The sequence below is a fragment of the Cyanistes caeruleus genome, chromosome 3, assembly GCF_971803275.1.
Source record: "Cyanistes caeruleus chromosome 3, bCyaCae1.hap1.1, whole genome shotgun sequence".
Taxonomy (NCBI): Eukaryota; Metazoa; Chordata; class Aves; order Passeriformes; family Paridae; genus Cyanistes; species Cyanistes caeruleus.
The window spans coordinates 62391568-62408302 of NC_141703.1; the positions used below are offsets into that span (position 1 = coordinate 62391568).

General features: G+C 38.5%; 1 protein-coding gene and 1 long non-coding RNA gene across 2 annotated transcripts in view; both read right to left on the minus strand.

The window, feature by feature from the left end:
• Positions 1-16735, minus strand: part of KPNA3 (karyopherin subunit alpha 3) — a 47076-nt gene that overhangs the window by 23414 nt on the left and 6927 nt on the right. The window contains exon 2 of the mRNA XM_086881349.1: positions 4324-4368. Coding sequence (XP_086737475.1) covers positions 4324-4368 — 45 coding nt within the window. The remainder of the gene's footprint in view (positions 1-4323; positions 4369-16735) is intronic.
• Positions 1605-3808, minus strand: LOC147654187 (uncharacterized). The gene is made up of 2 exons (XR_015284609.1): positions 3750-3808; positions 1605-2455 (listed from the first exon to the last, which is right to left on the minus strand). It is a non-coding gene; the product is annotated as an uncharacterized LOC147654187 (long non-coding RNA).

Below are 16735 nucleotides of genomic sequence, written 5' to 3' on the forward strand. Positions count from 1 at the left end.
CTGTTAGGAATGTAATTTTCCTCTTAGGGTATTATTTTATTTTTTTTTTAACAATCAGTTGAGGCAGGGTAAATGCAAATTCTTTTCCAAGAATTTGTGCTACTAACACTAGATAGGGAAGCCTCCAGAAGAACATACTAAGAGTGCTTCAGTGTTCCCCTCATGGTAGTCATGTTTCAAACTGGCAAACTTATATTATGTATAAAAATATATTCTTTACACTGAATGAAAAGCTATACATACATACTCAACTGGAAAAGACACTTAACTGTTACGTTTCAGAATCCTGAAACAAAGTATTTTCTCTTTCTTTTGCATTTTCAGACTTACTGAGAATCAGAACAAAGATTTTTTTTTCCACCCTAGCACTCCCAGCAACATGAAGATCAATTCCTTTCTTCAAGGAGTCTTCTACTTTAATTCAGGAGCTACCATGGACATAAGCAATCTTATTTAAGAAAGATCAGAGTAGAAACAAGGACAGTATGCCAGGGAAAGAGATAAAAAAAGACATATGCCCATGACTCTTTAATCCATCACTTATTTAGCAAATAATTGCTTTGCCTTGCACCAAACTTAATTGGCAATTAGAGCTTTCATGAGCTCATGTCTATGAGCTCTCAGGGGCAGCTGAGTTTGCCAAGAAAGCCAAAAATAAACCTTGTAAGAGATCATGGAAGTTCTTAAGATTCCAGTTACCAGGACGGTATCCTGTGTTTCTGCTGAGGTTAGGAGTGCTAAGGCTTCCTTTGAAGGGTGACATCTAACTCAATGACCACATCATTGACCCAGGTAAGGACTACCTTTCTTAGGAACACAAGTGGCTCAAGTCAAACTTCATCCTCAGAGAAAGCCAAGCATTCAGAATCAAAGGATGTTTCAGAGCAACGGAGTAACAGGATTCATTTAGATATAGAATCTTAAACTGAATCCTAACCATTGCTCATCTACCATACACCCCTTTAGACTGAAACTAACAGATTAAGCCAATTAATTCCAGGGTCCCTGCTACTAACAGAGCAGCCTTCAGGTTTCTGGGATGCTGAAACCAAGTGATAAACACTCTAAATCAGACTTCACCAAGACACTGCACTGAAAAGTTTTATATTCTAAATCCTAGTACAGTCTCCATCACCTGACACTGACAGTGTCAAAACTGACACAATTATCTGTAAGGAAAAGGAGATGGCTATTGTTTAAGCTCTCAGACCTGCTGCTGTACAAGCAATATAATTAGAGACCAAGTTTATCTTTCCAGAAATGTAGTAGATCAATTCTCAAAATGCACAGAACACAAAAGCCAATCTGGAATCAGTAAAACCTGACCATGAGTGTCATCTGACTGGCTCATGATGCCTCATGCCTCAACCTGGAATCTGCCAGACTACTGCTACCTTTTCATGTCAGATATCTTTGTTAATTAAATTCTTGAACAAATAATAAATTATTAGGAAATAAAAAAACAAGGAAAAAAATAGTTTCTTCCTGAATGAGAGTTGTGGTGTGAAGATAGTGAGTAGAGATAATATATTCTTGAAACACAGAATGTGTTGCAAATGCACCTTGATGTCTGTAATTTCAAGAGAATAAACACCTCACACTGATGCATGCAGAAATTGTTTACTACTGTTCAAAGCTGTGATTTTTTATTTATTCCATCTTACCAAACTGAGATGTGAGCAATTTCATCAGATCCATTCATTTAATATTTATATCCACATTGATTCAGAAGACAAACCCGTAACTATGTAGTGCTTCAACTGCACAGATCAAGGACACACTCAATTCATCTCTTTTCTTCAAAGCCAGGTGTCCATGCAGCATCTGGGTAGCTGGGATGAAGAGAAGACATCTCCTTCCTTTGAAGAGGCACTGGTGGATTACTAAGGTCATGCCAAAAGTTTCCTGAATTTGGCACACTCAGGCTAGAGCAGCAGTGTTAACCATAAAGGCTGAAGCAATGATATTACAACTTACCTTTTCCACTGCTGGAACTTGATAAAGCATATCCCTTAGCATTTAAGTCTCAATTCTGTACCAGAAGCAATGGTACATAGTCTCATCTTCTACAGGGCTTCCACAGCAAACCAGCTGCCCACCAGCACCCCCCGAGTTGACACACACTGAATTTATTATTAAAACAGATTTTTTCTGGTCTCTGGAGTGAAGATGTTTAATCAACACTCCAGAAGAACACCAATTCCTGCATTTAAGAGTGCTTCAGCTGCTGCTCACTCTTGATTTACAGTCTGACCTATGTCCAGTGCTCAGGCTTCTCCTCTAAATGTGTAACTGATCTTTGCATGTGCAGTTTCCAGTGAGAAGTCACTGGCAGCTCATACACTTCCTCCTCATTTTCACTCACATATTACTGGCACACACTGGATTCCTTCCACACAGGACAATCCCTTGCCTTAAGTGTCTGACTTGCTCCACACCACACTTCTGTAATAAACTGAAATTGCGACTTGTTAGAAAAACCTATTGTAAGAATTAATTCAAAATTAAAAGTCTCACTTTGCACTGCAAAGTTTTCTCCAGAGATTGCACTGGAATGCTCACATCCCATCTCAATTTAATGAGATTTATAAGGATATGCTGCATTAGTTAAGCCATCTTTTACAGGTTTGCTTGGCTAGCAGGCACAGGCTGCCCAAGTGTTATGAATGATTCTTCCCAGTACACATTTCACAGTTATACAGCGAGTTTTACACCAGTTCTGAACAAAGAGGGCCTCTGACATGTTAGCATAAACTTCCATTGCTGATCACTTAGCAGTCATCTGGGTCCAATTAGGTTTCTCTGACTAATTATTATAGTCTCAGGATGAATCTTAGAAATATTTATTGTTTATATTGTAATGAGACAGAGAAGATTTCTGTAAGACCTGAAAAAACAAAGTCCCTTCTTCCAAGAGGAAGAGAAGGATCCCAGAAAAATACTAGCACAAGACTTTTTGGTTGCTCCTACACAATCAGGTGGTAAGTACAGACAAAATTTCTCAAAAACAAGTCAAGCCAATTTCTATCAACATATTTACAGTCTTCACTTTGATTTTAATAAGGATTTTGTCTTCTCAGTTTGCAAATAATAATAAAAAAAAAAGATGGAATTTGGTGGGTGTGCACTCCTAAGCAAGCACCTCTTAAACTGTCAAGGATTCAACTGGCAAACTGGAGATAAGCATCAAATGTAAGACCAAAAGGAGCCTCGGCTATACTGAGAATATTCAAACTAAACACTTATCAGGTCATTAATGAAAATAACAGAAAATACAGGTTATACCAAACTGGAGAGGCCCTAAAACATACTGGGGAACAGAATGGGAAAGCCCAGAAAAAACAGATGTAATTCAGAAGACAGAAGTCAAATGTGGAAAAAAAAAATCTGCATTTATTTAACTATGCAAATAAAACAAACAACTACATTTGCTTTGTGGTACTCTAAGAAGTGTACAAAGCACATGCAGACTATGTGCCTGTCAACAACATACTTAATATAAAGAAGAGTAGTGTGTTAGGAACTGCTATTCACTATTTCATTTAAAACTCAGCTGCAGCATTTCAGATTTCCACACTTCCAGAAAAATAGACAATTTGGATCTAAGAGCAGCAACAAGTCAAAGCCAGGAAAGAGAATGTTCACGAAAAGGGTGAAGAACTGAAGGTGTCTCCATAGGATAAAGCTAAAGGGGTCAGTATGAAGTCCTCAAAGGCATTGAAGGTACCCAAAAGCAAATAAAAGTTTACCCTTTCTCTTAGCTTGTAAAACATCCTTCAGGAACAAGTCTTTGAGGTGCCTAGAAAGGCTGTTGGGAGAGTTATGAAAGACAAGGGTGTAACAAAGGCTCTAATTAGGCAGAGCAGTAAACTAGATCAGCTCTCATACTCATGATCTTTCCAGTCATACTAACATTTACCCAATACAGCCAAAATCTGACCCCCAAATTAACTCCCTTTACAGCACGGAAGCAATAATTTTCAAAAACCAAAATAAATGAACAGCCTCACTTTCTAAATGCTAAAACTCTCCCTTTTCCTATTCAGAGATTTTAAACATTTGAACAGCTGACAGCTCCACTGTAATAACTGGTACAGAAACTGAATATGGATTATTTCCAAGTGATACAGTGGAGTAAAGCAGTACTATTCTGTACTGACCTTCACAAATTGGAGAAGAAAAATAAATTAGAATCCACAGTTAGTATTTAACGAATTTACACCTTTTCTATGCAGTTTGGGGCTATAAAGCAAAGCTTATAAAAAATACTTAGTTAAGACACCAGAGCACTGTAACACAGTTGATAAACAAAAGCAGACTCACCTTCCGCAATTCAATTGTAACTTCATTTCTGTGTCTTCTCATAGTCTGCAAATAAAAAAAAAAAAAATAAATTTGTATGTCAAGAAAGCAGTATTCTGTTTTGGAATCAGCTGCTTCTAGGTAAAAAGTGCAGTTATTCATCAAAAGACATGGAAAACTGTGCATAATTTATAACTCAGTCTTTCCTAGGAGGATGCACATGTATTTTGTGATGTTTTGTTTGGGCTGAGGTTTTTTTGTTCGGTTGGTTTTGGTTATTTTTTGGGTTTTTTTAAAATATACACCTTACAGAAAGCTTTGTCATAAACCACAAGAAGTATCCCAAAGGTACAAAACACCAACTTCCTCATGGAGTTTCACAAGAAAGATTCTTGAGGTGTTTTCACTGAAATTATTTTCCAGGTGTTTATATGTGCAGACCAAAGGCAGCAGTAAATCCAGGTTAGACAATCTTATATTCCCATATAATCACATTCACAACCTAAACACATAACCTCTACCAGTTCTCGGGCCAAAATCAATCATGACTGACAGGAGATGACTGAGTTCAATGCAACAAGACCCATCAGGCTTGCAGAAAAAGGAAACAAAGTAGTACTGCAGTACTGAGTCTTCTTAGGACCTATAGCCTAAACTCTGCAAAGGAGAACCCCCGTAAGCATCTTGGCTCCTTAAAGATACTGGGCACTCGGAACGGATTCATGACAATGCTGCTGCACCTCTTAAATAAGAGAGACCAGAAGACTGGAAAAGAATTTTAGCCTACTGAAGGCAATCTCCCTAGGTTCATTCAATTATCAGTGAAAAAGACATGTACCATCAGAATGCAATTCAAAAGAGAACAGGACTGGATGACTGCTGGCAGTCCAGACAGATCATCCACACTAACTAAAATTAGCCTTTTAAAATACTTTGTGTCCTATCCTTGCTACTGACCTTCACTGCCACTATCATGTATCTTTTGAGTTAGGGCAAATAACTCCCTGAGCAAAAAACTACCAGCGAAGACCAGCAGTATAAACACCAGCACTCCCCATCAGCCATCTAAGAAAATACCAAACATGTTAAAGATGAAACATAGTTAGAAAAAAATGAGCAGATTTCATACCATGAATATGTACAGGACATAACTACAATAGCTTCACTGCTCTCAGCCAGTTTGCACAGCAGTGCTACAGGCAGGGGTGCCACTCACTAGAACAGGTTGCTCAGAGACCCATCCAGCCTGGCCTTGAACACTGCCAGGGATAGGAGCATCAGCACCTTCTCTGGACAACCTGTGTCTCACTACTCCCTCAGTAAAGAATTTCCTCCTGACATCTAATCTAAACCTACTTTCAGTTTAAAAACATTGTCCCTTGTCCTGTCACCACCCATACAAAAACCCTCTCTCCTTCCATCTTATAAGCCCCCTTAAGGTACTGGAAGGCTGCAAAGAGGTTTCCCTGAAGCTGTCTTGTCTCCATCCTGAAATCATTATCTTGGGTTCACTTGAGAGTAAGGAAGGCTTGTCTTCCTACCCACTGCTTGATTAACCAGCTCACTCATATAAATACAGACAAAATTCTCCTTTTCCATCTATAGGGTTGAGCTCTACTACTTTAAACAAAGTATGTTCTCGTTAGGGTAAGAGGACACCAGCACTACAGCATCTACTACAACTGCACATATTTTCCCTTCTCATCATTTTGGTAAACCAAATAAAATTTAATGCTTGTGACCACCTGAGCCTGCTGCAACAGCTCAGTATGGTAAGGACTGGATAGCTGAGGAATGGGAGAGCACTGAGTAGGTTCATTTATCTTAACAAATGAAGAACCCAAAAAGTCATCACATGCAACTAGCAAGACTAGTCATTCAAATTTATTGTTCCATTACAACTTTATATTTGAGTAATCTTAATAATGGTGTCAAATTTCAGGACATCACATGGACCCAAGTTTTTCAACACTTCTTCCCCATGACAGCTGCCTTTCAGTGCAGGGGGATACAAGAGAGCTGGAAAGGGACTTTTTACCAGAGCATGGAGTGATAAGACAAAGGGGAATGGCTTTCAACTGAAAGAGGTTTACACCAGATATTAGGATAAATTCTTTATAGTGGTGGTAAGGCACTGGCACAGGCTTCCCAGAAAAGTTTTCAATGTTCCAACCGTGGAATTGTTCAAGACCGAGTTGGATGAGGCTTTGAGCAACCTGGTCTTGTGGAAGGTGTCCTTGCCCCTGGCAGGAGGGTTGGAACTAGATGTCCAAGGCTCCTTTCCACTCACATCATTCTGTGACTCTGTAACTCTGCATTTCAATAAAAAAATGTAGTTAAATAATGCTGTAAAGTCTTCTTTTCTTGATCATTCTGTGTTCTAGTCACCAAAACTCTTTACTGAATTTTTCACTAACAACAACTCCCCACCTCTCCCTAAAATCTCATAATTTATTTCTACTTCTCTTAAATTTTAAGGTGTACACTATCATAATTAGTCAACTCAAGTGTCCACTAGAATTTTCCTCTCTAAAATCCAATGTTGCACGTGCCAAATTTGAAGCCTTGGTGATTTAATTGATGCAAGGCACAATTTACTTTTCAATTTGCTCCCTACCTACAAATTACTTTCATTTATCTATGCAAGAATACTCTAGAATACTTATACTGAACAGAAAAATCAGACTAAATCTGAAGTTCTTTAGGAGACTATAATATTTATCACCTATCACTCTTCTGGAAGCACGGCAGATTTAAGGAATACTATATGCTGTGCAAAACAGTCCAACAGCTTGATATTTTTGGTTTAGAAAAAACCCAAATACAGTGCAGTTCCAGGCAAGACATTACTACTCATTTCACAAATTTACTCAAAAACCTTCCTTAACAATAATTTGACCAAAGACAGCTACTCAGAGTCAGCCATCCATGAAGTCTCTGCTGGGAAGACTCCAAGCTTCTTTCTAAGGGCAAATAATTCACTCAGATTTTCCACTAGAGTTTTATCTTTGTTTTATACTTCCATTACTTCAGCCCCTCTGATCCTACCCTATTACAATTCTGCCTCAATATTATTTTTACTTTTTTCTTGTTGATTTTTATCAAGCTGATCTTCAAAATATTTCACTACTCCATTATGGTTTTCACGTTCAATATGCAAAAATCTCCCATATTTTCCTCATTTAGAGAGCTACCACTCTTTAGAAAGATCCATAAAAAAGGTTATCAACTCTGCAGGAATTTTTGCTGACCAGTACCACAGATTTTCTGAGCTTTAATACTCTTAAGGCAATCTCCATATTACCTAGATTTTATCCTTTTAGCTGTTCTTTTGTAGTTCATTTTAAACTTATTATGAGTGTTTTCTCTTTTAAAGCAGCTCTGGTACATTTTCTTTTTACCTTCCTCCTTTAAAAGGCAGAACAGGCAGTACTCACCACTAAGTCCAGTGCTGCCTCTTTATTCAGAGCAAGAACTGCTGATAACTGGGATATCAGTCTTAACTTCATGGAACCAGTAAGTGTTATCTGCTCCCCACCAAACTAAGGGCTTCCTGTCTTACAGTCTCCTTCTGGCACAGCATTTTTAAAAAAAATCAGTTTGTCAGGGTCATCAGGATCACCAAGAATCAGTGATACAATGTTGAGGCTAGAGTCCTCCTACATGTGTATGCACCAAAGAGCCTGTGGTGCATTCTGGCAGTTAAACTTGGTTGCCATGGCTGGATCTTGATCAGTGCTCCTTACTTGAAGCCTGCTGACACTATTTCTAACCCCACATTTCATGTCCCTGACACATGAGATGACTACTGCATATTCAATGTGCTTAAGACCACAGATTCCACTTAATTCATACTTGGCAACTGTGGCAATTGTAGACATGAAAAACACATGAATTTTACATGAAAAACATATGAATGCACTTGACATTAGCTTGATTACCTAATCTTATGCTGCTTACTGAGCATTTCTCCAGACTGTTGCCCAGCTTGAATTTTTCCCCTTTTACCATTGGAGCTGATATACTAGTGATTGTTCTGTGTTAAGACCCTGAACATCCACAGTTTAGTCATCCCTGCCTTGAAAGACCTAAAACATATTTCAACTTCATCCAATTACAAGAAATGAAGGTATACATACAGCACTGTATTCGGAATACTCTTGATGGATTTTGGAAGTTGTATTTTAAAACTTGCTGATCAAAAGGCGCAATTTCCAATCTAGTGGGGTGAGGTGGGGAGAGTGGGACAGGACAGGAAGATTGGAAAAACCCAGATTACATTCTCAAAAAAACAGACTTAAATGATTCAGATAATTTTTTTTGTCCTGATTTGGCATTTCTTGAAAGGAAAGTATTTAAAGCCTGTGTTTCAGATGAACCATTTTAGAAATACAGCAGGTCATCAGCACCTTCCTACAGCCTTAGAAGAGACACACATAATGCAATAGCATATAAAAGAAGCAGTCTAAAGTACCAGTGCTAGCCTCCCTTCAAGGAATCATTACCACTGGAAGCAGAATAACACGCTTTCACACAACCTGCAAGAACCAGAATGTAGGGAACTGATAGGCATTTACAATGGATTTATACACTAGTAGAAAGGCCAAATGCTTTCCCCAGCTAATACAGGTCAGATAAAACAGAGAGAAGAGACAAAATAATTCTGCAACTTAACCCAGGATTCATTCCCAGCTTCCAGGCAGGGAGGACACCCGCTGAATTCTATAGATGCCACACCAGTTGATGCCTAGCAAGAGGTGACCAATGGATCTAATACAGGGTTTGACACCCATAGCTTCTAACTATAATCACATGTCAGCGCAATGTGCTCAAACAAGTAACTTCATGGAACACTGAAACAGTACATCTCAACACTAACCCCCAAGCTAAGGCTGAACTGCCTGAATTATTCACTGAGTAAAAAAATACAGTCTCCAAATCTCAGACAGGGAAAACACAGCACAGGCAAAATCCTACAAATCACAAAAATGATGACAGCTGCAGCATCTGAACCATGAGGACACTCCTAAGCACCAAGTATTAATGCACCATGCACTAAATGCAAACAGTAAAAATGAGTAACTACCAGTCAGCATTAAGAAATAAGAACACAACACTTATCAAGCTGTGCTACAACATTACATCTCAATTGTTACACATGACTCAAAGCAGACTTAAGTTCATAAGGCTTTTGTAACAAGAGATTTCTTCTCCCCAGTTCACCATATGTAAGGAACAATTATTTACCAGTATGTTTGACAGGCTGACATAAGCACAGTAATGTGCCAAGTACTGTAAGTCTTGTTACAAGTCAAAAGTAGATGTTGAGCAGTATTTCTAATTTCAATTTTGTCATTTTATAAATAAAGCATAAAAAACCCAGAAGATCTGCTAGATGTTGTTAGATAATTCAGTGTTTCATTCTATGCTGAATTTCTGAATATTCTTCCAAAGTCAGATACAAACAGTTACATATAAAGAATCTCTCCTTATCACCTACTTGAAGGGAAAAGAATTCCTAGTTCCCTCAAATCTGAAATTAATTTTATATGCCAAAGAAGAAAATCTCTGCACACATGAGGGCTGCTGTGTTAAGGGCTGCAAGGGAACTTTGTTTCACTGTGACACAAAACACAGAAATGCTGAGCTGACAAAAGAGATTTAAGAGACACCAGACCTCAGGAAAAAAAAAAGCATAGGAAAAGAATGCCACAGTCCTTGTAAAACTGCCTTTGACACACTGAATGGGTAGAAAGAATAAAGAATACAGCTGTCTTCATCAGATCAGTATTTCAGATCTCTCAGCAAGGGTGGTATCTCTCAAAAAGATGACAAGAAACTCAAAAGTTCAGTTGCAGCCACCTGAGGCGAAGGGAAATATCTTCCTTATTTTTCAGTTGATACTTGTTTTATGACAGAACACAAAACTGCATCAAACTCTTGATATCCAAAAGCAATGGCCACTCACAACTCTGAATTACCAGCATAAGCTATACCCCAGCACATTAAAATAATTATTTTTCAGTGGCCGAATTATTTGGGAACCTTTCATTGACCCACACATGCTGCACAAGAACCATTTATGCATATATCATCACATATCCTGTGCATATGAGGGTGCAAAAGATGCTCATGATGTGTTAAAGAGCCAATACCACTCCTGTCAAACTTCCACTGGGTGCCTCACCACGAGCCGTGCAGACCTTTCTGGGAAATAAAAATGGGATTACTTGGAACTGTTGAATAACATTGAGATTCTATGGAGGTAAGTCTAACAAGCTTTTTGAGCCTTTGTTTAACATAAACATTTAACTGCATAATACATTAAACTACTTGAAAAGGCAACCCATATAGCTTCTGTAAACTAAAAAAAAAAGCAAGGAACCCCAAAACCAATCAGTTATACTTGTACATTAGAACAAGATAACATTTTTCAGTGTTATCTTCAATGTTTCAAAATCCTCTGTAGCAAATACATAAAGTGTTGTACCAGAGTGGGGGGGGGGGGAAACAAAAACCAAAACTATATACTATAGTTATACAAGGCTGCAGGGAAAAAAAGAAATCAAGTTAATCCAAAAGGATAAAAATCACACCTTAGACAAAGCAGTCAGAATAGTCCTCCACTTATGAAATAATGTTTTAAAACAATGTTACTACTTTAAGCAAACTCAATCTCATCCTCAATTAAATATCAATAACAGTAAGTGGTAGGAATTTTAATAATTTTAACTACTTTTAGCTATACCTATTGTGTCAGAAGGAACACTAAAGCATAACCAGCATTTAACAACTAAAAATTTACCTACCATTGTAACAAGATAGGGAGCTCAGCATGGTGCTCATCCTGAACACCCACCTCATTAAGTGGGGTACCTCAGCAGTGTCAACTTTTAATCAACACATTTAGACCACTTCCATTATAACTTGAGCAAGTAAGTCCACAAACCATCAGAAGAGGCAGGAAACAGATGTTTTTATACAGGCAGCACGTCAACTCTGCCAGCTGCCCCACAACCAGCTAGCTGCCTACCCCCACTCTTCTGCAAGCACATACCAGCCTTGAGTTAGTCCATGCAAGTGGGAAAGCCAGAATCATCTTGACAAGATGAACACCACAGCCCAATGCCAGCTTTGGCTGTTCTGTGGATACAAAAGTTATGTTTCCAGGAACTTCAGTAAGATGTGCATTTAATTCCTTTGAAAATTCAGCTATTAAATAGAGAGAACAAATTCACTGACCAATTCTAATTTCCCTGAATCTATAAACATCATTAAATTCTTATTTCTGCTTTTGCCTCTCAACATTACAGAAACAGGTCCCAGAAATCAGAAGTTACATGCTTAGAGGAAAGAGCTACCCTGAACACATAGCTGGATTAGTAAAGCAGCTTGATTAAACAGAGTGCCCAAATAGCTTAGCATTTGCAAGTCAATTCTAGACTACTTCCACCTGCCTAACTGAAAGAAAAAAACTGGCCCGTTTCCAGCAGCTGGATTGGATTTAACTAATGCCTTCCCTCTTGCATATGAGCATATCCTTCAGTACAATTTATATACTTCACAACATAGGTGCAGGTGCAAGAGAGTAAAAGGTGATATTTGTATTGATGAAGTAAACACTGTTCTTCCCTAGAAACTGCTTTACTGGCCTTTTTTCTTCTATTGCTTCCCTGACTTTTAACAAGTATAAAATACTGCAGTGCACATGAAAATGCAGAAGCCTCAGGAACCAGGCTGGTTTGGGCAGAAAAAAATCCTGTCAAAATGATTGTTTGCATACAATTGATGAGATGATTAGGATTGTCAGCTGCCTATCTTTGGTTAACACCAGAAGCTAAATACTCCTATTTTACTATTTCCTATTATACGCATATATAGGCATATAATTAGTATGTGTAAAGTTGAGGCTTAAGCTGATGATTTTGATCTGGTAACAGCTGGCTTCTGATAAAAAAAAAAGAGCACTGACAGGAGGTGACACTACTGTTCTACCTGTTGACACTTTCAAAGAGCATGTCCCTTACTCCAAGAATTCCAAGTATATCACAATACAGGAGGGAAGAATTCTGGGACTGCATCATGATGATCTGAATACAACTACTTAATCACACTTCTTCCCCAAGCCCAGTTTTGAGACTTACCTAATTACCAAGTGCTCCTATATAGAGCTCCAAATTGTCCTTCTAAGAAAAAGGGATTTTTTTTTTCCCCAGTTCTATACACTACAAAGTTAGAACAACTTCACTTCTCATTTTGTTATCATAGCTCCACATTAAATTATGCTGACCCAGTTAAAAATGCAGGCAGGGGGTATTGATTCCACAGTACAAGCAACAGACTTACCACAGCAGCCAAATAAACTTAAAATGTGTCTGTACCTTGATCTGATACTCCAAGAGAGTTTTATTTCATTTGATTACTATTTGACCCAAAAGGTATTTGCTCCTCTTTTTGGTAAATATTCTATTATTTTGCAGAAGCTATTAAAACTTGGTTGAGATTCCCTGTGTGCTGCAGGACCATAATATTTTAAAGCTTCTTTTTGGCTTGTAACATTTAACACAGTGCTATGTACACTAAGAGCAGAGTGCAGTATTTATGCTACTGTATTTTATGCCATGATCTGTCTGGGACTTATGTTCTGCACGGTAAATAAAGGTCACTAAAAGAAAACTAGTTCTTTTGCAGTTGGAGCTGACACACTTTATTTTTTTTTAAATCCCCAGTTTGGGGCCCCTGAAATTACACCCAGCTGCCTTTTGTTAACTAGTCCGTGGCAAGATAATTCAAGTATCTGAACCTGGCTAGTCTCAAACTGGATGAATGAGACATCTACTGTAACTCTTTTACTTAGTGGTGGGTAATGACTCACTGAAGTCACACTCTTATGCCAATATGGAAAGCCACAAACCTCCAATTATTACTGCTCATAATGCTGACTCACCTGAAAGCTCTGTGGAAGTAGACAGAGCTGCCCATCCACACTGTCTGCTTCTACTACTCCAAAAGATCTAGGCAGAAAAGCAATTGCTGTGTTTATTTCTTACCAGCTCTTTTGTAAGGATATTCTTCAAGGCCCTGATATGCTCTCTGCAACTGTTCAACCTCCATACTGAGCTTCTGTCAGCAAAGAAGCAAGAAGTGAGCACTCATGTTTTCATTCCCATATCCCAATTAGCCAGCTTACAAGTACAAACCTATCAAACAAACCCTCAGGAGACTGGATTCTAAACAAGTTAGCTGGCTGCATTCAACACAAATTGCACCAGTACTGAAGGACATGAAGTGGTCTGGAATACAATGAACATGTTACACCTGGTTCGATATAGAATAAGAGAGCTGGAATTCTCTATTCAACATCAAAACTAGTCGATCTTCAGTTACTGCTGTTGTGTGAATCAAGGACATTACATCCTGTCAAAAGTTTTACAGCATTTCCATACAGATGTAGATCTTAACACTGTTAATCACACCTCTACTGACATCAGACCAAAGCCCACAACACACCCATCTGGCCTCCACCTGAAGGCAAAATCAAATTTCCAGGTAATTCAACAGCATCCCAAGATAAACTCACCACTGAACAACAGCCTGTCTGCACAAACCAACAAGTAGGCAGCAAGGATCACCAACCAATTCCAAGTACTACTTTTGACTGGTTGTCCTAATAGGGCAAAGAAGGAACCTCACCACAGAATGTCACAAAAAGCAGTGGCAATCCAGTCACTTGCCATCTCCATTATGACAAGGTCAACCTTGAAAAAACTTAACTTTGGTCATTTATGCTGCAGCCCAAAAGAAACTGATGGATACATGCACTGACTTTTTCTTCTCCTCCTGTATCTTTTGGAAAGAGAAGGGCATACTGAATTTCACAAAGATGCCCGCTATGCTTTATCTGAATACTGTAATACAACAAATAAACACCAAGAATAGTGGAAACCAAGATAGTCTAATTACAAGTGATTCCTATTCATGCTTCTTTTGAAAGTTAGAAGATTAAGACCTCTTGACACATTAAATAGGTACAAGGATTTGAGATTTGGTACTTTTATGTTACAGGAATCTGCTTTTGCCAGTACAAACTTCTAAAAAGATAATTAGTTATCTTCCTATATTGCATGAGCAGGGTAGTAAATGCTTTAGAGTTTCCTGGAAAGAGAAGCTTAACCTGTCCTTGAGGGAAAACAAATGAAGCAGCAACACAACTCCTTGGTCTTGCCCAAGACATGACACCCCCTCTGTCCTCTCCTAAAGTTTCTAAGCAAGGATCCCTCCCGTGCCTTTATTAAGCACGGAAAGCAGCAGACCTGTTTAGTCAGGCGGAAAACCTGACTGCCTCCACAAAAGACAACAAGGCCCCTTTCACTTCCACGGTCCAGAAGACTAGAAGAGCCTAGAGAAGACCAACTCAGGTACAGTTTCATTTTTTTTACTAATAGATGTTACCAGAAACCAAACCCACCACCCAGTACCATATTTCACAGACAAAATACTATATTCACTTGTGTACAGGACATCAAAGCAGCAAAGCAAAATTAGGACCTTTCATGGTAACTAGGTGCAAACAACTGACTAAAATTTTGATCTTCAGATTAACATACAGATTTAAATACTTTCAAATGTAAAAACTTACATGAAATTGTAGATAACTACTTCCAAGAAATTCATTAAAAAATTAAGTGTTTGATCAGAAAGGCTTCACAGATTTCTGGGGTGAACACCAGAAGACCAGATTCTTAAGCTTGCCAAATATTTATACTAGTCTCCTTTAGGAAGAAAAAAACAAAACAAAAACAAAACCAAAAAACAAACATACAAGGCTAAACACTAACCAGATACCTTCTTGTGCAATCTGTGTTTGAAAAAAGACACTCCCTTTTCAGATACTTAAACAGTCTTCAAGTGTAATATCAAAGTACCTCAGATGATCATTCTATGAATCCATGACATATTTGTAAGCACCTGCCTGTGAAGTGGGAAAGAAAGTTTTGTTATTCTGCCTATAAAATGGGAAAATAATTGCAATTTGCATACATTCACAGACTGCCATGAAAAAAACCCCACAACAAATCAAGTCCCTAGAGAGCTAGGCTATATTCAACCACAGTAGACTTTTTTGGTATAATATTACATGGCCCAAATGAAATCAGATTTCCTTTGCTGTTTCTTGAAAGATATAATCAAAAGGGAAAACAAAGATTAAACATGTGCTGGCTGCCTAATTAAATCTATGAAGAGATCATTCTGCTCAAGATGCAAGAGAAAACAACAAACCCAGCTGACAACGCAGGAAAAACATGGAGCATTAGGAATTAGAAAATACACTCTAGCAGCATCCCATAATCCTATGAACCTTGTCAGCTGCCCTTTTGATTTAATCATTTCAGTATCCTGAATTCTAGATGCTTCTACCTCACCCTTTAATGTGACAGAAACATAGAATCTGTGCGCTTACAATACTTGAACATTTTGGGTATCATACTTCTCTCCTTGAGGATTCCTTCAGTTTCTCAAAATTCCAATTTATACATCGCTCGATTAAGAAAAAAAAGTGCGGTCACATTTCTTGCACATGTCAGTGCTCCTTTAATGTCTCCTCTTGTCTGCAAGGTTGCTCCTCAGTGCTGTTTGATCAGTGCTACCAACACTACAGATTCCTCTTGCATACCTGGAGAACAGTGGTTAACAGGATCCTGATGAATCACAGCATGGCTCTAACTTCAGGACCATCTCCTGATGTGGAAAGCCTTCTGTATCTGGCTGAAAGTCAGATTTTTATTGCAAAGAAGTCACTACCACTGACTTTGCATCTATTACATATGCATGAAAAGAAGTGAGAGGTCCTGATGCCAAAAAGCTGCATGAAAAGACTATCTGCTGGTTAGGATGGTTTCAGTTACCTCAGCAAGACACAACAATGTCTCTCCACAGAACTCCTCAACCTTCTGACTTACACTGTAGTTAACCAAGAAAAGGCAAGGACTAGGACTACAAGAACTGCAAACCCAAAATCTGACACTGCACCTGGTCAGGAATCCCCTACTGCACCTCTGAAAACATGGGCACAAGCCACCTTAACACCCTGTGGGACTGACCACCGTCTCCTCATACAGATGAGCTCTATGTTCCACACCAGCAAGTTTGCCATGGAACTTAAACATTCAATAAAACACATCTCCATCAAGGCTCCCAAGTCTTGAAAGGAAGGTGTTTCTCCCAGCTGATTTTGCGAATCGCTCTATCACCACCTCCAAAGTCCACCTGTTACTGAATCTGACAATAACCAAGGTTAAAAATGCTCAAGACGAGGTCCTCAGCTGATGAGACATGACAGAGTATGAGGGAAATGAGTAATTCAGTAACAGGTGTCTGAATGAAGAAGATACAAATTTATCTCCTGTTCTGCAGGCACTAGTGCATTATATAT